The sequence below is a fragment of the Ziziphus jujuba genome, chromosome 3 (assembly GCF_031755915.1).
Source record: "Ziziphus jujuba cultivar Dongzao chromosome 3, ASM3175591v1".
NCBI lineage: Eukaryota > Viridiplantae > Streptophyta > Magnoliopsida > Rosales > Rhamnaceae > Ziziphus > Ziziphus jujuba.
This window is the reverse complement of record NC_083381.1, coordinates 26,129,109-26,150,756: the sequence shown is the minus strand read 5'-3', so window position 1 is coordinate 26,150,756 and position 21,648 is coordinate 26,129,109. Positions and strand designations below refer to the sequence as shown.

The following is a 21,648-nucleotide window of genomic DNA, read 5'->3' as shown; positions in this document are numbered from 1 at the left end:
TATGCTCTTTAATTACCTCAAAAGGCTTTAGAAAAAGCCAAAGTTTTTGTGTAAAGCTTATTCTAAAAAACATTTTTCTGCTGCATTTTGGTTCAATATTTAGCAAAACATATGAAATTTGATCACTAAAAATCTAAAACTAAAATAATCATGTTAAAATAGAAGGGATCGAGAATGTTCCTGAATAAATGAATATTGATCTCTAAATCATAACCATATGACTTGCTCAATGATTGCTAATACTCCCACAAAATCATCAAGAAAAACTAAAATAATCAAGCAAGAGTTCCAATCTGGGATTGGCACAAACTTAGATTGTTCTAGACTGAGTAGAATTTAAACAAAGCATTAAGTAATGGTCCACGTGGACAGACTCATGTACGCGGGCCCCACTCATAGTAACCAATATCCAATAAAATCTGATCATCTGGATGGTGAAGAAAATTCACTTCGTTTTTTTATTTTTTATTTTTTTTAATTCTAGAATCTTCTAACCATATATAAGAAAAAAGTTAAAAAAAGTACCATGGAACGAGTTTGACCGCAGAATCACTGAGAAAACCCTTCTGGTATTTCCTGGGGCCACGTCTACACACATCACCATGTACCGACAACTAAAAGCACTGCATGACGTGGAGCCTAAATATCCACCCCGTTTGCTTCCCTTTCTGTTCTATATAAACGACTCTCCTCCTCCAACAATTTATCAAAGAGATAAAGCTTTCAGAGCATTCCATAGCCATAGAGTTGAATATAGTTCAGAAAGAGCCCCATTCCAACCACCGTCTTTCCTGCTTAGTTCAAAGCTTACATATAGTTGTAGAAAATGGCTGCCTCTTTTGCCATGCAATCAACCGTAGCAAGCTCCTTGACATGCAGACAGAGCATGAAGAAGACCATGAACCACTACTATCCAGCACAATTACAAAGATCTTCCTCCATGAAAGTACGTTGCATGGTTGAAGATAATAAGAAAAACTCTGTTTCATCTTCATCTCCACCACCGCAACCACAACCACTCTCTACTCCTCCTCCTCCTCCTAAACCCAAGGTGAGCACCAAGTTCTCTGACTTGTTGGCTTTCAGCGGACCGGCACCGGAGAGGATCAACGGCAGGTTGGCCATGATAGGATTCGTGGCGGCGTTGGCCGTGGAATTGTCGAACGGTCAGGATTTGTTTGATCAAATAGGCAACGGTGGGATCCCTTGGTTTATCGGGACAAGTGTCGTGCTTTCATTGGCTTCTTTGATCCCACTGTTCAAAGGGGTTAGCGTTGAGTCAAAGTCCGAGGGGATAATGACCTCTGATGCTGAGCTGTGGAATGGGAGGTTTGCCATGTTGGGTCTGATTGCACTGGCTTTTACTGAGTACGTTAAGGGTGGGACCCTTGTTTAGGCCTGTTCTGCTATTTTTTCTTTTGTTGTATTTGTAACTAATTTTGGAATTTTGTGTTCGTGGGCTTTACTTTAATCGATGATATGTAATAGTTTAATTTACTCATTTCAATTACCAGTCATAAATTACAAGTTATACCTACATTAATTACTATGATCCTGGTGAGTGTTGATTATTATTTGTTCTATACACAGCTTGTCATCCTAAAATTACAGTTGTAACAATTTTGGGGAAAAAATAAATATGTAAATAACAAAAAGGTAACCCTTGGCTAAAGTTGAAAAATCAAATCGCCATGTTGAATTAAAAAAATAGAAAAAGGTAACTGAGTTAAACCATAGATGTGTGTGTGTGTGTGTGTGTGTGTGTGTATTGGAGTAATCAGTGAATGGAAGTGCTATTAGACCCAACATAACAAATTAGGGATCAAACATAAATTCAATTTGCCAAAGATAAAAGTTGACCTAGGAGCCCTAATTCTGAAGTTCTCATCTGTTGGACCATTACAAGGTTATAGTCTCCTGCAAGGAAAAGAGCAACGAAACCCTTATTGGCTTCTAAGAAGTAAAATTTAAGAACGTGGTTGAGAACAAAAATATTAAATATTCCCTATTTCCGAAACCCTTAATTCTAATTAATTAATTCTATTATTCCTGCGCGAAGTATCAAAACTTTGGTTGCTACAATAACGTGCATCAATTTAATTCTCAAAAAAAAAGTAATTTTGATTAATTAATTACTCAAGCATTTATACTTTTTTAATTTAATTCTCTTATAAAATAATTTGACTAATTAATTAACCAAACATGCAATTTATTATTTTGGGGTAAAATAATCACATGTATCTTCAAAACGTATATCCTCTCTCAACCGCCCTGCCCTTTTACCCCAAAAAAGAAGAAGAAGAAAATGAAGAAGATTTAATTCTAAAAAAAAAGTATTTTGATTGATTAATTACTCAAGCATTCATACTTTTTTTATTTAATTCTCTGAGAAAATAATTTGATTAATTAATTAACCAAACAAGCAATATTTTTTTGGGGTAAATAATCACATGTATTTTCAAAACGTATATTCTCTTGAAGCATTGCAGTTGCCAATGACAACTAGTAACTAGACATGGCAAAATTCTACGTGACAATATTATTAGTAGCCAGGCTTGCTTTAACATTGTTTAAACCCCGTACCCAATTTATAGAAAATAAATAAATAAATAAATAAATAATAGAACAAGGACAAAAGAGAGACGAACTGACCGTCTCCAACTTCTCAAAAAATGAAAATAAAATAAAACAAGGACAAATGAGAGAAAACAAATTATATTATTAAGAAAAAAGAAAGGGCATCTCAATTAAGTAGTGAATGAATATTTTTCTTCATCAATCAAAAGTTAACTCGGACTAAAGAGGAGGTAGAACCTAAAAGCAACAAGAATTGGGACAGATTGAATATCAATCGTAACGTTGTATAACTCACCATTTGGTGTAAAAATCCAACTTCCAAATGGCCCCGAACCGCAGCTTGTCCATCATTTCTTGTATGGTAAATTCGAGTTCCAAAGACTATTTCTAATTGCTTTTGGTTTCTCCCTACTCCTCGCTGATCTATGCAAAGTAACCTAATTTTATTTTTCTCGCAAACAATTGTTTTTCCCACCTCCATTTGTGTCTCTTTCATTTGTCCCCCAACTTTTAGTTGTTTCAATTTATTAGTCGTCTTATAGCTTCGACATTTATGAGTAGAGTATAGCATATTAGAGTTTTCTGTTGAACATGCACTATAAATGCTTTGATATATTAATTAATTGTTGAAGAGAAGTAAAAATTGTACATTCTTATAATGTTTTAGCAACGAAAGTTAAAACAAAAGATGTAACTTCTCTTATTCATTACACCGAGTAATTGGAAATTATATCCATTGGACCAAAAAAAAATAAAAATTACAAAGGCCTCTACAGTAATGCGAATATATTTATATAAACAGGAAAGAATTAGAAGAATACATTTTCCTACTAAATTATGTATTTACATATTCACCAAGAAGTATGAACAACTCTTCTACACATCAAGGAACACTGCATGATTTTCCACATCATCGTTTAGGTGATTATCCGCACCAATGTTGTCGTTACTTTGTTTCTACATGTGTCAAAAAGTTCAACGAAAAATCAATGGGCAAATACTTATACAAAGAAACTTCTAAAAACAGCATGGCTTGAATAATAATAATAATAAGGCAATTGTTTCTGCATGTGTCAAAAAGTTCAATGAAAAAACAATGAGCAAATACCAGCACAATAATACTTCTAAAAACAGCATGGCTTCCATAATAATAATTATTTAAAAAAAAAAAAGGTAAAAAACATAAAAATCATGTCTTGCATCCAATCTCCCTAGATGAAGAAACCACAACGCAATTGTTGCAAGTATCAGTTAAATAGAAAGATTATAACTATGCAACAAAATTTTACATCTAAACAATGGTTCAGACACTTACTTCGGCAGGTTGATCTACCGGAAACAAATTTATGGCTCCAGAGTTGAAACTGAATGCACTGGAAAAAGGTCATAGGACAGAAAATATAATGAGTGAAATGAATTGTATTTTAACACATACAAATAGAGATCCAATAATTAACAAAATTTGTCAATTAACATAATTATATACTAAGTTTCTGTTTTGCTTTTGTTTGTTTTCTTCTTTTCTGTGTTATTCCCTTCATAGGGAAAAGGGCGATGAAACAATACCAGCGGGAGAGAACAAGCTGCCACACGTAAGGAATGAAGAACTCCTCTGGATGACTCTCTTGTTCATATGTGAAGCGTAATTGAGTGAACATCTGATAAAACATAAATTTCAAGATTTTTAAACAAAGATTTCCACAAGAGTATTCCCAAATTTTGATTAAGCTTCAACTTCTACAATCTTTTATTATTCTTGCAAATTTTTTACCTTCATCCCTTCACCTCGCCAAGATCGGCAATTTACAATAATAACTTGAAGTACTTTCTCAACTGACCATTCACCATCCATTCTCTGGGCATCCATGCGACTGTTGAAAAAATCCAACACCTACAGATGCAAATTGATTTTATAATTCAAACTCTTTCAAGAAAATATACTATTTATTAATGCATCAACACAAAAACAAATGGCCATATAAGTACCATAACAACTTTTCAAATTGAGAAATTTCTAGAACGACATGAGAGAATAAACAAGTTTTCAAAATGTTTAACATACGTTATAAATATTTTCAAGCAACTCATTAAAGCGTGGATGATTCTTGAAAGGCTGAAAAACCTCTTGTCGGTGCATTATTGCATATACAACCTGCACATCATATCCGGAAAGTAATGAAGCATACAAGAAAAGATGAGAATCACAAATAACAAGTTACATAGCTCATTTTTGAATCTATTGATAATACCTCAGGATTCCGTGGTAGGGCATAAGTCAATATTGCATTCAATATTTCAAGGACAAGCCTGAGGAAGTCGGTATATAAATGCATCTCTGCTGACTGCCAATAGAAATAGATCAAGCTTAGAAGACAAAAGAGTATAAGCATTCAAACAGAAAAAATAATGTAAATTTTAAGTGTCCAGAAAAATACTAGGAGTACAATGATTACCACATCATCTGCTAGGCCGTTTTCTTCTAATGAATTTCCTTTGGTTAAATGTACATTAGTACCTCGTAGTTCCGCTAATTTGTTATACCTGTAGAAATATTACATCAAAAACAATTTTTAAGTAACTCCAGGATGTGAGATCCAGAAGAAAATTTTAAAATCATGAAAGAAAATTAGGTTCATAGACATGATAGGACATACTTCCGTGATAGCATATTGAAAAGGCTGACCAGTCTCTGCGATGCATATGCACTCAAACGGTAAACATGTGGTGCCATGTTTGCCAAAGTTGCTAGGCAGGTGGTATGGAGATAAACATCCTGTTATAGTTCAAGAAGTTAGAAATGAGAAATGGAAGAGTTTGCAAAACCAAGCCAATAAAATAAGCAACACATTATTGGATCTGTGAAAAAACATAATAATAATAATAATTCCCTGTTTCAGAACGTCCAATTAATCTTTAAAAATCAGTGAATGCATTTTGTGAACATAATTAGCAATAATGCCATATTGGAAGGAGCATAACTAGAAATAATGCCTTATTGGAAGGAGTCAATATTTCAACCAACAAATAAAGCACACTGATAACGTCGGTATTACATAATTAGAACACATATTTGAAACTAAAATAAATAAGACTTGAGAATTATTACTAAAAAATAAATAAGACTTAAGAAATCTGATAAATGGAAGATGATTTTTCTATTTTAGTGTCAGTACCAGGGCCAGGCTTGGAAAGTGGGAAACTGCCACTTAGAGCTTTTCTTTAATTTGCTTGTTAGTTGGGTATCAGTAAATAATATCTAGATGCTTGCAAATACATCAGTTACTTAATAACAAGTTGCTAGAGGTTTCATCATTTATTCACATCATTTTAAACAAATGCATGGTTATAAGAGGTCTTTTATGTGATTGGCATAAATCTCAAGTCAATAAGCAGTCTGATATTGCAATCTCATAGATCATTTTATAAAAAGCTTACAACAATGAAGAAATATGGATGTTTCGAGTCATACCCGCAGTTTTGAAAGGTTATACTGCACAGTTCGTATCAAAATTATTACCATCAGGGAACCTAGAGATGTCTGATGGAGGAGACGTTCTTTGTACCATGGTACAGTAGGAAGTATCTGTCCATGTAGTAAATAAATTAATATGATAGGATTTAAAATGCCATATATTACATTTGCTAGCAGAGGCAATGCTTACCAATTTGTGAATGCTTGCATTAAAAGAAGAATCCTGACTGAGTATGAGAAGTACAATCAGCAACATGTAGATTTGATTAGACGTCCTCTTTGGAGCATTGTACAATGCTTCCAGAATCGGCATTAACTGTCAACATCATCATAGACATCAGTATTATGCCATCCTACATTCACTCAACCCCAAGCAAGCTATATTCAGAAATGAGATCTCAGACAAGCTAAGTTACAAGTAATATATGCGAACATGCAATATATTGATGCTACATGAGCTATAACACTACCATACATCCAAGAATAGGTGCTCAAGAGTCAAGACATTAAAAGCCAACAAGCATCTTAAAAAATGTTTTAGCCATTAGAAATATAAGGCGGTTCTCTTTTCCATGAAGAAAATAAGCTGCTGTCATACCAATGTATCCAAATCAGTTCGCACCAAAACATATTCCAAAAAGTCAGAATTTCCTTGCAACAACGAGTAGAGCAATAGCACAGCTGCCTCATCAGCCAGGCATCTGTGGAGGAACACGAGTAATTAATTATATCAATCAGTATCAAGAGAAAGAGAAAAAAGGAAAAGAAAAAATAGAGATCACATACAGAGTAAGATAATAAGTTTCATCTTCATATAAAAGGAAAAATTATACACTCACATTCCGAGAGTATCAAAAAGAGATGCAAAAGGTAGCCTCAAAACTGGACCACTTTGTGCGTTCCCCTCAGTATCTAAACGATCAACTGCAAGCAGGGAACACATTTACGCTTCATGATAGAAAAATGTAATCAGAAAAAATGACATGAATTTTATATTTCTTACATTCAACATCTGTCGCATTCTCTAAGGCCCTGCAGTAAGGGTTCTGAGAAAAACATGTATTTTGTTTCAAACTGGAATCTGAAGCAGCATGGTCATCATTTCCATCCATTATGAGCATATCCCCATCAACACATTTACGGTAATGAATCAGAACAAGTAGTACATGAAGGCTACACTCAGCTAATGGACTTTTTAAGCCTTCACCACTTGAATTGACAAGATAGTTGAATGGCATCAACACAATATTTGCTGCAGGTCAAACATTTGATGCAATTTACAGCTTAAGTAAGTTACACAAGCCTCAAAACTCCCTAAAATATAAATAAAATGTTTGATAGAGAAAGTATATTAATCCCGGGACAGTTGCTGATGATAGATAATCAAAACAACAATTGGAAGGCGCATATTCAACTTAGTCTAAATAATAAGTACTGTCACTTTAATTACTTTGCAGAGACGTGTACACATTAAAGGGGCAAACAAAACCTATATCAAGTGTCATATTATTGCTTAAATAATGATATTAACAGGAAAAAAAAAAAAAAATTCAGAGAGCAAAAAGGTTTTTCCGTCCACCACATAAGAAAATTGTGATATACATTTAACAGTTCAAACGAAGAAAAAATTACAAAAAAGAAAAATGTCCCGAGAGGTTCTGTACTCTATTATTGTAATCTACTTCAAAAAACCATAAGAAAAACACAAGAATGCTACAGAGAAGATTGGATTCCAAATAAACCACCATACCAGCTGCAGAACCAACTCTTTGCAAGACACCAGGCTGACTTTCTTCTGGAAATATAGAATAAGATGCACTACTCAAGGGTATGGAACGTCGCATCATGTAATTGACTAGCAGTTTGCGCACAACCAAGATAACCAAAGAGCTTTCCTGAAGATTGAAGCAGTCATATAAGATGCAATAAAATAGAAATATCTATGGAATTAAACTCACACGTAAAACCATAGTTTTATCTGGTACCTGAGCCATTGCTGCATCAATGAAGGGGTTAACATCCTTTGGTCCTGGAGATGGCCCAGAAAGAAGTTGAGTTGACATTGCAATCAGCATGAAGTTAAGCAGCTCCAAATGGAGGAGGTGGGTAGTGGGTCTTGAGACGAAGATAACATACAATCAGGAAGAAAGTGGCTATAGTCAATGGTAACAAAAATGTGAGTACTGCAAGGTGTACCTTACTTCTATCGAGCCAATGAAGCTAAGCACACTGCGCATAAGAAAATCTTCAACGTTTAGACCTGAAAAATAATATAAAATCAATAACTAATAATTATAATAACAATAGAGGCCAGCATGACTTTCAAAAAGTGCAGCCAAATAGAACCTAATTGTGACACAAATGAAAACAGAACAAAAAAGAAGGAACTAATATGATTTTGGAGATTGATCCCTTTAAGGACACAGTAAACACGTTTTTCTCCCGGTGGCAACTGGTAGAGATTCCCGACTGAACACACACATGGAGATCATCCTAGTAAGAGCCCCTGAACAGCCAGCTTCCTAGGTCTCTCCCTTGCTAACTCCACCCCAAAAGCAATGGCAATTTTTTCTTGTAAATTGGAGATAGTTTTGTTTGGCCCTAGATAGGCCACCCCAACCCCACCTAAACATATGTAGCCATTCAATTGTTATATTAGAAAAGAATTACCTCTTGGAACATCTGTTGGTATTGGTTCGCTCTCATCTAGGGACAGAGATAACTCCTCAATCTTGTCTGTTTTTGCATTTTCAATCAAGTACTTGAGAAAAATTGATGAGATGTTCACTGCATTAAGAGCCTTCCCGTAGGCAATAGATGGAGCACCACAAGTCGATATACATTCTTGCAAACACCAGGTCAAATGGATCAGAATCTTTGCAAGATGCCTGGTTTTATAGTTATTTCGCGCTGCATAAAGAGAAAAGAAAACATATATGAAAAGAACTTCTGCTATAGATAGATTGGAGACAACAAAAATACTTTTGACATTTTAAGTGGAAATTTTTTTAACAAAAGCCATCTAATTACTCATTAACTGTCTCTATTATGAGCTAAAATTGATGCCTAGGCACTTGTATTTGAACATTTCCACTTTCTTCTCCATAGTCCTGTGTTCTACAGTAAATTTTTATTTTTATTTTTCCCATTTTTCTCCTAAACCAGTGTATAAAGCAAGTTTTGTTAACAATAAACAATATATAATTTTGAGTCTATAAAAATCCTTCAGTCTGATCCTAATTTCGAATCAATTGGTCCGAAAGTTATCGAATGATGCTCGTGTTGCTCTACCAACCTCATCTCTAGAGAATCATCCCCACAGAAACTACCATGCAGCAACACCCCTATTGTAATATCAGTGAATATCAACCCAACAATTCATATTTTCTCAGAAATTCATATTTTCACTCTATTATGCAGACTAATAATTCCATACACCAACTCGCCACAAAATGCCAAACCCCATATTCTAGCATACGACATGATAATATAACTCCATAAATTTCAAACCATTAGCTAAAACATTAAAACCACCAACCCTAAAAGTCCTTTAAAAAAAAAAAAAAACAAAATCATTCTCTAATTCAATCATCTTCGAAATAGGAAAAAAAACACACAGAAAAAGCAAAGCAGCACAGCATGAAAAAAGAGAATGTAAAAAGAGCGAGAGAAAGAGAGATGAGACCGAAAAGCTCGCAAGCTTGATGAACACGGTGGGAGGGCCAGTGAAGATCGAAAGGGAGCTCAAGAAGCTTTTGCCAGAAATCAGAGGAGATAGGGAACGACTTGTCGCCGACAAAGGATGCGATCAGGTACTCAGCCGTGTCTTGTGGCCGCGCGCTTCCCCAGCTTGGGGTCGAAGGCACGGCTCCCATTTTTTCTTTTTCTTTTTTTATATTCTGGTGATTGGGAGGAGTAATCTCAAGTCTGAACAGATAGAGGTCCAGCCGGCGATACGACGATCTACGACGAGTCGTAGTAGTCGATTGATGTCAATGGCATTACAGAGAGGAAGGAAGAAAAAAATAGAGAGGGAAGACGGAGAGAGATCTGAAGGGGTTGGAATCGGGTGGGTTAGACAAAGATTGAAACTGAAATTGGACTAATTGAAATGCTCGTGAAGCACACCAAGAAGAAAACACAACCCCACCCTTCTTTTTGAAGGTTTTTCAATTTTTGGAGCGCTTAAGCTTTGTAATTAGTTTCATCATTATTATTTTTTTAAAAAATTATTTTCTTATTGTTTTGGAGCAAATAATCATTCATTAATTACGTTTTTTTTATCAAACTGTCCTTTCAATTTTACTTTTTTTCTTATTTGAAATTATTTTTCTTTTAAAAAAAAACATTTTGTTTTGGAAAATTTACACCACTAACAAAATATATATATATATATATATAAAAGAAACACCATTAACAATTCAAGAAAAATTATATAAAAAAATTTAAAGAGGTGACAATTTAATATTATGCAATAATTTAAAGGATATATTGCCTAAAAATTAAATTTATTGGGCAGATTGAAATATGGGAAACAAAATTATAATTTGGATTATCTTTTTTTTTTTTAACCAATGTTTAATCTAATATTGTTAAAAACATTATACCTCATTGAGAACAAAAATAATTAAGATTTAATTTTACAACCAAAATTTAATAATCTAATTTGGTACCTATAGTATTATTTAGTATCATTTGTGTAGACTATTTTTTCTATTAAAAAAAAAATTGAGTTTATTTATCATTTCTTCTCTTTTTTAGCTAAATGTAGATACAAAATTACCATTTTCACAAAAGGAATTGCCTCGCACACATTAACTGAAATTTGGCAAGGGCGTTTTAGTCTTTGCAAGCGCTGGAAGGTGGGGTTTCTCTATTAATTGCAGTTCTGTTGTCAAATACAACTGATTTACTCATCCTTAGCCAAACTGACACGTGGTGATGCAAAATGTCTCACTCTAGTTGAATCTTCTAAACCCCTCCTCAAAAACCATCAAACGGTGCTTAACAAAAGTATATAATATTAAGTAATCAAAATTCAAATTTAATTATTAATTAATGCCCAAATACCAATAGAAATTGATCCAAGAAGCTTAATTGGGTGCTCGACGTGTTCTCAAGCCAATGTGGATCATCAACGTTGACTTAAAAAGAATTTTTAACTTTTGAAGAATGCATTTGACCATTCCTCGATTTCCATGATTATGCAGATCGTAAGGCAGGGAATCTCCAATTTAATTAAAAAAAAAAATACGTGTACGGTGTTTGGAAAGAGAATTGTAATACATTAATTCGTTGGTAATTGAAGCCTCTTAAAAAAATAAAAATTGGTAATTGAAGCTTAATTGGTTAAGAAAGTCATTTTCGTTTAACTAAGTGGGGTCTAATTATATGTATGAGCGTCCACCTAAACTTCAATTGAAGTGCACCATAAGCCGTGGATGTGGATTATGTGTGTTAATTGTTCTAATCTAACTGGGTCATTAAAAAGAAGTGTATGGAATGGTTTATATCAAGATTTGATGAACGGTGGAGTATGAGAGAAACAAAAAGGTCTAAGTAGAAAGAAGAGTAGGGTAATATTCCACAAGGGATTAAGATAGGAAGTTGGGCTGTCGGTGGCTAAGGATAAGCTTGAAAGGCTGAGGTAATCTTGGGTCCATTTGTTGGCTCTCTATGGGCCGTGTGGAGTTCAATTTTTGAATCCTAACAAACAAGTATTCTTTGACTTTAATATTTGAATTTGCTAAATTCCAACGCCTATGACTCAAAATAAGTAAATAGTGTTATAAATTGCCAATATGCCAAACAAGAAGAAAATAAAATTAAAAAATATATATAGGGAATGGACAAATTTGGATATAGCATATATGCTATAATGTACACTAGCAAGGACAAAAAATGAATATGATTAAATTAAAAAAAGGCTGTATTGGTTTTTTTATTTTCAACAAAGGGGTTCACAAAAAGTTAGGTTTAAGCAGTTTTACTTTACATTCAAAAGTTTTCAAAGTAGTGAACAAGTCATGATTGTAGGTAAGAAGATGTATCAATAGAAGATTAAGTGTGAGTGTGATTGTAGCAAATTTTGGAGTGAATATTGGGAATAGAAGCTTTTTTTTCTTCCTACTACCTTCAACTTTGTTGCTAAAATATCTTCCAAATTGCTTCTTTCTTTTTCATTGTCTTAGAATTGGCTTTGTAAGTGATACTTTCCTTAACCATACAGATGAATTGCTAATTGGCTTCCTGTACAACACTAGTGGCATTATTGGCGACCATATTTCAATTTGCATGCACTAATCTATAATGTTGATCTTATATTGTGAGTTCCAACAACAAAATAGCTTCTTTCTCCATTATTCTTTCATTCTTTATTGTCTTGTCGAATTGTAAAAAAAATAAAAAAAAAATAAAAAGTACAAATAGTTTAAAGTTTCTAAAATTTTCCCATTGTTATTTTTTTTTTTCATCCACTCTATGCATGTATATTATAGAGGGAAACGTCGACGTACCGGCACTCATGGCCAGAATCTCACTAGAGGTCCCTCAAGGTTAAGAGAGATAAGGGAAGAAGAAGTGAGATCCGTACAAAATCATAATTTTGGGGAGGTGTGAAGGTAAAAAAGTAGTGCGCTGGGGGAAAAAGAAAAGCCCGAGTCATTTTTCACCATTGACACTTCCTCTATAAAGTTTGAGACCACCAAGTACAATTGGTGTATCATAGTAATTTTGGCATTAATAAGAAAAACTGACTTGTTCCAAAGCAAAATTTAAAAGTATAAATTTTTTTCCTCACAACTCTTTAGCCTATCATTTTACATCTGTCAACAACATCTAAGGCTCAGGCAAGTCCAGCATCTACCTCATACTCCATGTGCCTTTTCCTCTTCAACATCGAGATAACTCCTTCTTCACCAGGCTAATGCTCCAGCGAGTCCCTTGCCTATCAGTGCTCCAGTATAGACCTCATACACCACCATAGGCTCTTCACCAGCATCCAAGCCCTTCACCAGCATCCACCTCATACACCACCACAGGCTCTTCACCAGCATCCAACATCCACCACAGGCTCTTCAAGCTCTTCACCAGCATCCACCACAGGTTCTTCACCAGCATCCACCTCGTACACCACCACAGGCTCTTCACCAGCATCCACCACGGGCTCTTCACCAGCATACACCTCATACACCACCACAGACTCTTCACTAGCATCCACCATAGGCTCTTCACCAGCATGCACCCCATACACCACAAGCTCTTCACTAGCATTCACCACAAGCTCTTCACCAGCATCCCTTGCAAAAAGATTATTCACCTCTGCAAGATGGATTTTCTGAGAAGTTACTGCACAAAAAGCACATATTTGTTACGGTAAATTTTGTTGAAGTTATGAGTGTTTTGAAAGAAAAACATATAGTCCCGCATAGAAAGTTAAAAGAGAAACTTTTATGCTTTATAAGCATTTGTGATGTGGGCTAAATTTAAACATGGGCTCCCCAATGCAGGCCTACCTAGTTATCCATCATGTATATATATATATATATATATGTTTTATAACACTCTATTTTTTATTTTATAAAAAAAGGAAAAGACATGTTTATTTTATTTTTATGTTTGTTTTTAACTTTAAAATGCTAGGCTATTGGTTTTTTTTTTTTTTTTCTTCTAGCCCTAAAGTTATCAGGGTTAATACTAAGGACTTTTGATTTTAATTTAGAGTTTTGGTATCTGTTTAAGTTTTATAACACTCTATTTTTTATTTTATAAAAAAACAAAAAGACATGTTTATTTTATTTTTATGTTTGTTTTTAACTTTACAACGCTAGGGTATTGGGTTTTTTTTTTTTTTTTTTTTTTTTTTTTTTTCTCTTCTAGCCCTAAAGTTATTTGGGTTAATACTAAGGACTTTTGATTTTGATTTAGAGTTTTTGTATCCGTTTAAGTTTTATAACACTCTATTTTTGACTTTTCACATATGATTTTTCCAAATGCAACTGCTTTCCTATAGAAATCAAATGATATATATAAATTTTATAACAATCTATTTTTTATTTTATAAAAAAAGGGGAAAGACATATTTATTTTATTTTTATGTTTGTTTTTAACTTTACAACATTGGGGTATTGGGTAATTTTTTTTTTCTTCTAGCCCTAAAGTTATTATGGTTAATACTAAGGACTTTTTATTTTAATTTAGAGTTTTGGTATCCGTTTAAGTTTTATAACACTCTATTTTTTATTTTATAAAAAAAACAAAAAGACATGTTTATTTTATTTTTATGTTTGTTTTTAACTTTACAACGCTAGGGTATTGGATTTTTTTTTTGTTTTCTCTTCTAGCCATAAAGTTATTAGGGTTAATACTAAGGACTTCTGATTTTAATTTAGAATTTTAGTATCCGTTTAAAATTGTTAGGGATCCAGTATCTTTGGAGATTTTGGAATTCTTTAACAAGTTTTGAAGCATAAAAAGGAAAATCATAAATCTCTAAAGTTGATCAATGTTGGTTTTTGTAATCTATTTTTTATGTTATATGAGATTATTTAAGATATTTTGGAGTTATAGAATGACTAAAGCTAAATTAAAGAATTTCTATTAGAATCATAATCTGAAAATTATATACGAATCTATACAGAGTGAATGCTCAAATTTACTTAAAATATTTAAAAATTTCTTTTGGCACTAAACTTTTTGTGGATAAAAATTAACATATTTATGACTTAGTAGAAATTTATTTGGATCTGTTTTTTATTCTGATGTCAAGTCTAAATAGAGAGAAGTCCAGCCGGCGATATGACGATCTATGACGAGTCGTTGTAGTCGATTGACGTCAATGGCATTACAGAGAGGATGAATAAAAGAGAGAGAGAGAGAGAGAGAGAGAGAACACAGAGAGAGATCTGAAGAGGTTGGGTTGGAATTGGGCGGGTTAGACAAAGATTGAAACTGAAATTGGACTAATTGAAAATGCTCGTGAAGCACACAAGGAAGAAAACCCAACCCCACCCTTCTTTTTGAAGGTTTTTCAATTTTTTGGAGCGCTTAAGCTTTGTAATTAGTTTCATTATTTTTTTTTCTTATGGTTTTGGAGCAAATAATCATTCATTAATTATGTTTTTTTTACGAAACTGTCCTTTCAATTTTACTTTTTTTTTTTCTTATTTGAAATTATTTTTCTTTAAAAAAGACATTTTGTTTTTGAAAATTTACACCACTAACAATATATATATATATGAAACACCATTAACAATTCAAGAAAAATTATATAAAAAATTTTAAGGAGGTGACAATTTAATATTATGCAATAATTTAAAGGATATATTGCCAAAAAAATAAATTTATTGGGCAGATTGAAATATGGGAAAAAAAATTATAATTTCGATTATCTTTTTTTTTTAACCAATGTTTAATCTAATTTAGATTGTTAAAAACATTATACCTCATTGAGAACAAAATAATTAAGATTTAATTGTACAACCAAAATTTAATAATCTAATTTGGTACCTATAGTATTATTTGTGTAAACTATTTTTTCTCAAAAAAAAAAAATGAGTTTATTTATCATTTCTTTTCATTTTTCGCTAAATATGATACGAACCTAAAGCAACCTGCCTCTAAACCTGTAACAAAGATTGAATTAGGATCGTCTAATTACAAGTTATCAATGGAAGACCTCGACCCGTTACCTATATTTGAGGTAAGAACCTTGGTATAGTAAAGACGCCACAATAGGGTGCGGAATAACCTATTGATAAGTCAAATTTGAACTTCACAAACAAAGCTTGAAAAAGTTCAATATAGTTCTTAGAGAACCAAGAGAATCACTCTCACTTTGAATCAAAATTGTAATCTCCCCTTTTTTCATGACTTATGGGCCTTTAAATAGGCAAAATAAATTACAAAGCTTTCCTAAACTTGGTAAAAGTAAAGGTGGAATAATAATGGATGAAAATTAGGTTTAGGAAACCTAATGTGGTTCGGTTTAGGAAACCTAATTTAGCTCCTAGTTTCCTAATTTGAATGGCCTATAATTCTTTGACCAATTCAACTCTAATAAAATTAGGAAAGTAATTTAAAAACCTAATAAAAACTAAATTAGGAAAATAAATAGGCAACATGCCAAACTCCAATCAAAACATAAATAAAAATTAATATTTTTCTAATTATAAAATTTAGCCAATGCCATGTAGACGCATATCATCCTCCACGTGGCAAAAGTGTCATGTCACCATATGATGCCACATCACCATCCATGTCATCGAATCGTGCCACATCATTATATTGTTGGATTCCATGCGTTAGGCTTTCTTTCATGTTGGCATCCTCCGTTCCAATCATGTGGACCAATTTTGGTTCATCTTCAGTAATGAACTTGCTTCCTTGGGATGTGAACACCTCTTGGATTAAACTATTTAGTGCTTCTTTAAATCTCTTTGCTCTTGCCCTAGTTATTGGTCCCATAGAGATTTGAAGTGGCTCTGGACTCCATCTTTGGGTGCTCCTGGTCATGTCCTCATCTAGGTTCGTATCAAAATGTAGATACAAAATTACCATTTTCACAAAAGGAATTACATCGCACACATTAACTAAAATTTGGCAAGGGCGTTTTTGCAAGCGCCGGAAGGTGGGGTTTCTCTATTAATTGCAGTTCTGTTATCAAATACAACTGCTTTACTCATCCTTAGCCAAACTGCCACGTGGTGATGCAAAATGCCTCGCTCTAATTGAATCTTCTAAACCCCTCGTCAAAAACCATCAAACGGTACTTAACAAAAGTATATATAATTTAGTAATCGAAATTCAAATTTAATTATTAATTAATACCCAAATAGCAATAAAAATTTATCCAAGAAACTTAATTGGGTGCCCGACATGTTCCTAAGTCAATGTGGACCATACGATCATCAACGTTGACTAAAAAGAATTTTCACTTTTGAAGAATGCATTTGACCATTCCTCGATTTCCATGATTATGCAGATCGTAAGGCAGGGAATCTCCAATATAATAAAGAAAAAATATGTACGGCGTTTAGAAAGAGAATTGTAATACATTAATTGGAGGGTTTTTTCGAAAACTAGCAACCCGTAATATGTTTTTTGAAGAATAGCAAAATTTAAAAAAAAAAAAAAAACTAGCCATCTTGTGACAAAAATACCCTTGACCAAATTGAAAATTACGCAATATGTTTTTTCTTACCGTTTCCTTCTTCCTCTACACACCTGTTCATGTTTTGTGCAAGGGTTTCTCTAACAGGCCACAAACACTCTTTGTATCTCATCTACTCTCACTCTCATTTTCTTGTATTTTCTTATTTCTGAAACTAAACTCAAGTAAAAATTTTATCCTTTTTCTTATTAGATAAAACTGAGGAAATATGGGTATGTGTTTTTTTTTTCTCTTTTTTCTTGTATTTTTTGTTAGTTTTGGAATTTTTAAGATTTTTATTTAATATGGGTATGTAAGAAATTAATGTATGAGCTGTTATATATGAGTTTAAAGATACTTAGGTGACATATGGTTTAAAAATGGGAGAAAATTTGTGTAAAATTGAAAAATCGTGAAAAACAGTAAAAATGGAGGAAATTTGACGAAAAAGATGAACTTCCGCCATTTTCTTCCAGTTTATCAGTTTTCGCAAGTTTTTCGCTAGTTTTCCTCCAATAGGAAAACACTATATTTGGCCAAAAAAAAACAGAATTGACTTTTTTAATACAGTTAATAAGTTTGTTTAGTATTATTCAAATTTTTATATATTTATTGATTTAGTTTAACGTTATTCATTTAATTTTGTAGTAAAATGGAAGATGATGATATTGTAATTGCGGTTTTATACAATGGAATATTGGTACAAAATGATGGTGGTAGTTGGGAATATCGAAATAGTAAAAATATAATGGTTTCCGTCAGCAAAAGATGCACAAAATCATAGCTAAAGGATGAGATTTTCAATTCTATTGAGATAGATCGAAATGAATATTTGCTAAAGCTAAAATGGATATATGGACGATGTGCAGAAAAGTTGGATCCTACAGAAATACGCTGTGATAGGGATGTGAAATGCTTTCTTTAAGAAGTGAGGAATGGAGGGATGACAATGATGCTGCCTCCATTGTATGTTGAGGTGATTTCAAAAGTTGAACATGTATCTAGAAATGTTCATCAAACAGCCTTTGTTTCGGATAGTGGGAGTAATCTTCATTCTTTTGCTTGTCCTCCAATTGACGTTCGTCTACCACAAGTTTCCGGTACTAAACCTATTCAGGCTACATCTCAGAAAATTATGGTTCAAGAAACTAGTTTAAAGATCAAGTTGATGTTCGTGGGGCCTGGACATCATTTAACATCCATGAAGGAGTTAATGTTGGAGGTGACTATGCTGAACGGTTTCCTAACGATGAGAAGTATGAGCATTTGCACAATATTAATCATGATGAGAATTACAATGCAGCAGGGGATGATGTTGATCATAACGATGTAGATTTTGATCATGAATTGCTGGACAATGATAATGATATGCATCTTGAAATAAACAATGAAGGAGTTGATGATGTTAGGGTTCATCGTGCTACAAGTGACCACATATCATCAAGCAACAGAAGTGGTTCTATGACCATATTTTTGTCAAAGTTCACTAGCTGTGAGAGTATTGTAGTTAGACAATTATTTCGCAACAAACATGACTTACACAATAAACTGAGTATCTATTGCATGCATGAAAATAAGGAGTTCAAGGTGACACGATTAACTACAGGACGGTATGAGGTTGTATGCTTGGAAAATACTTGTAAATGGCAACTACGTGCAACCATATTTAAAAATGGAGAAATATTTGTTGTGAGAATTTTTGATAATGTATATAGTTGCTCATTAAATATCGTGCATCAAAAATATAAGCAAGCTAGAAGCCGGGTTATCGGGCAATGTATCAAATCTAAATATGAAGGGATTGCACGTGTTTACAAACCCAAAGAAATTCAACATGATTTTTTGCAGAAATATGGGATGAATATAAGCTACAACAAAGCATGGAGGGGTAAAGAGTATGCACTTAACAGTGTTAGGGGATCTCCAGAGGAAAATTTTGCTAACTTGCCTGCCTACTGTTATGAGTTAGTGTCGAAGAACCCTGGGACTCTTATACGTATCAAAACAGATGATAATAACAATTTTGTATATTTCTTTATGGCGATTGAAGCAAGCATTAGGGATTTATATCTCACATAAGACCCGTGTTGGCTGTTGATGTGACTACATTGAAAGGGAAATACAAAGGGTACATGTATATTTCATCGGGCATGGATGGCAATAAGCAAATATATCCTTTGGCTTTCGGTATTGGAGATGGAGAGAACGAGCAAGCAAATACATGGTTTTTCCAAAACCTCAAGGATGCCATTGGAGATTTCCCGGATTTGGTGTTTGTGAGTGATAGACACCCGCTATTGAAAAGGCATTACGCAAAGTTTTTCCCAATGCATACCATGCGCTGTGCACGTACTATATAAGCAAAAATATTAAAGCAAATGGACATGCGAAAGATGAAACAATAATACAATGTTTCATGCTCGCAACTAGTGCATATTTGGTTAAAGATTTTAAGTTTTATATGAGGCAAATTGAGACAAAAAATAGTAGGGCTGCCCAGTACATTTGATCATATGACCCTACAAGGTGGGCACGTTCTCTTTCTCCATGTAGAAGGTACACTATCATGACCACCAATATTGCAGAAAGTTGAATGGTATTTTGCTAGATGCTAGAGAGATGCCAATAGTAGCATTAATTGTGCACATACGGGATTTACTGCAAAGGTGGTTTTATGAGCGACGTACTGCAGGTGCAAAATTGACGAAGCCTGTGACTGACCATATGGAAGAGCAACTCAAACTCCGAAATTTGGAGTCTATCAGACTACGTGTGAAGGCCCATTAATATGCATGAATTTCTTGTGGAAGGTAGGAGTTTGAAGGGTACAGTTAATCTCCAATCAAAAATATGCTCATGCAAAGTCTTCGATCTTGATCAATATCCTTGTGATTATTATATTGCCGCTTGTAGAGAATGCAAAATTGCTCCTTATGGCATGTGTTCTTATTACTAAACGCGGATGCATATCGTGCAACTTATGCTGAGTCCATTTACCCTATATTAGATGAAACAGTGGCATGCTTCGGATGACGTGGCAAGTCATCTTGTTCTTCCACCGAGATGGACACATAGGCGAGCCAGTAGGCCGAGGATGCAATGCATACCATCCAAAGTTGAAGATGTTATTGGACGTAGATGTAGCCGATGCGGTGGTGTTGGCATTATAGGCAGAGATGTACGAATCCATTGTCTTATGCTTCGAATTAGGAAGTTTTTAATTTAGTGTTATGGTTTAATATGTTTTGATAATTATTTCATATCTTGGATATTATATTTTCTATTCGATGGTGGAAGATTTATTAGCAATTTTTTTCTTTTTTTAAATTTAATCCCAAATGAAAAGAGGCTTTCTGGAGTGGATTTTAAATCTTTAGTTTACATCTCATTTTATGAAATGTCCAAATGGTTTTGAAAAGAAAAACAAATATACATCATTTTTTCTTTTCTTTTAAATGGTTATTGATTTTAAACGTCAATACATTTTTTGTTAAATCCATCTTCATCTTATATAATATTTGTCTCCACTCTCAATTTTTTTACCCCACTATTAACTTAAATAATCTATTAGAAATTGATTTTCCAAATGGGGGAATTTAGTTTCCGATATGAGTAAATATTATTCAACAGTTTCCGCTTGGAGGAAAAAATTTTCACCTGGAGGAAAATTATCCAGAAGCTTTAATTGACCATATGGGATTTTCGACTGGAGGAAAATATTTCCACTTGGAGGAAAAAAAATTCAACCGGAGGAAAACGATTTCTGCTTGGAGGAAGATCTATTAGAAAAATGCATCACCACCCAGCTCATATGCTTAGTTCTTTATTGTAAGCCTCATAAGCATACTTCCTCCTGAAGAACTCTATGTCATCTTGTGTGAAAGTCAATGATAATCTAGCATGTAAAAACTCCATGGACTTGAGTGTAAATATGCCACAGTCACCACTGCAACAAAACAACCCATACAAAAAGATATTAAGAATTACATTATGCTTTACAGTGCAAATTTTTTAAAAACTCATTTTTTAATGTTGGTTATTTATTTTCGAATGCTTAGATCACTTGCATTGCAGATCACTTATTCCCATAATGGCTTCATTCTGGGAGTGACTCTATACCTTCAAATCGTACCATATTCAATATTAATGCAGCATCAACTTGCATAACATTTTCTATTTTGTTCAAAATAGCAACTTACATTAATGGAAAACAAACCACCACCAATGCTTCTCTATCTCTTTATGTCAGGACCCGTCCAAAGTTCCCCACCGGAACCCTAGACAAGCCCTGATCCCAGGGAAACCCTACCGGACCCTTCTGTGGAAGATCCGGCAGAACCTCCCCTAAGGGATGGACTTACCACAAAATTTCCTGCACTGAAAACACACTTCTATAATTGTTCCCTTATTCCTCCCACAGTACGACGAACTGGTTCCACAAATTTCAGCA

General features: G+C 33.7%; 2 protein-coding genes across 2 annotated transcripts; one reads left to right on the top strand and one right to left on the bottom strand.

The window, feature by feature from the left end:
- The first annotated feature begins 701 nt into the window (after positions 1 to 701).
- LOC107423108 (early light-induced protein 1, chloroplastic) lies at positions 702 to 1,552 on the top strand. Its single transcript, XM_016032625.3, has one exon. It carries the CDS (start codon positions 827 to 829, stop codon positions 1,394 to 1,396), a length of 570 nt encoding a protein of 189 aa, XP_015888111.3. The 5' UTR covers positions 702 to 826; the 3' UTR covers positions 1,397 to 1,552.
- Positions 1,553 to 3,253: 1,701 nt separating this feature from the next.
- Positions 3,254 to 10,238, bottom strand: LOC107423144 (uncharacterized). Its single transcript, XM_016032665.4, has 18 exons — positions 9,735 to 10,238; positions 8,720 to 8,959; positions 8,246 to 8,309; positions 8,035 to 8,164; positions 7,800 to 7,944; positions 7,053 to 7,301; positions 6,889 to 6,973; positions 6,648 to 6,750; positions 6,240 to 6,365; positions 6,047 to 6,160; positions 5,232 to 5,350; positions 5,031 to 5,118; positions 4,827 to 4,919; positions 4,640 to 4,729; positions 4,349 to 4,468; positions 4,144 to 4,235; positions 3,893 to 3,950; positions 3,254 to 3,534 (listed from the first exon to the last, which is right to left on the bottom strand). Exons 1-18 carry the CDS (start codon positions 9,922 to 9,924, stop codon positions 3,454 to 3,456), a joined length of 2,187 nt encoding a protein of 728 aa, XP_015888151.3. The 5' UTR covers positions 9,925 to 10,238; the 3' UTR covers positions 3,254 to 3,453.
- Between the last annotated feature and the right edge of the window lie 11,410 nt (positions 10,239 to 21,648).

What these genes read in the sequence shown, in the direction of transcription:
- LOC107423108 (XM_016032625.3), top strand. Translation starts at nt 827, where the DNA reads ATGGCTGCCTCTTTTGCCATGCAATCAACCGTAGCAAGCTCCTTGACA.
- LOC107423144 (XM_016032665.4), bottom strand. Translation starts at nt 9,924, where the DNA reads ATGGGAGCCGTGCCTTCGACCCCAAGCTGGGGAAGCGCGCGGCCACAA. An exon ending in TCAAGCTTGCGAGCTTTTCG is followed by an intron (nt 8,960 to 9,734) that starts GTCTCATCTCTC and finishes CTCTTTATGCAG; the next exon opens with CGCGAAATAACTATAAAACC. An exon ending in TTGATGCAGCAATGGCTCAG is followed by an intron (nt 7,945 to 8,034) that starts GTACCAGATAAA and finishes TTCAATCTTCAG; the next exon opens with GAAAGCTCTTTGGTTATCTT.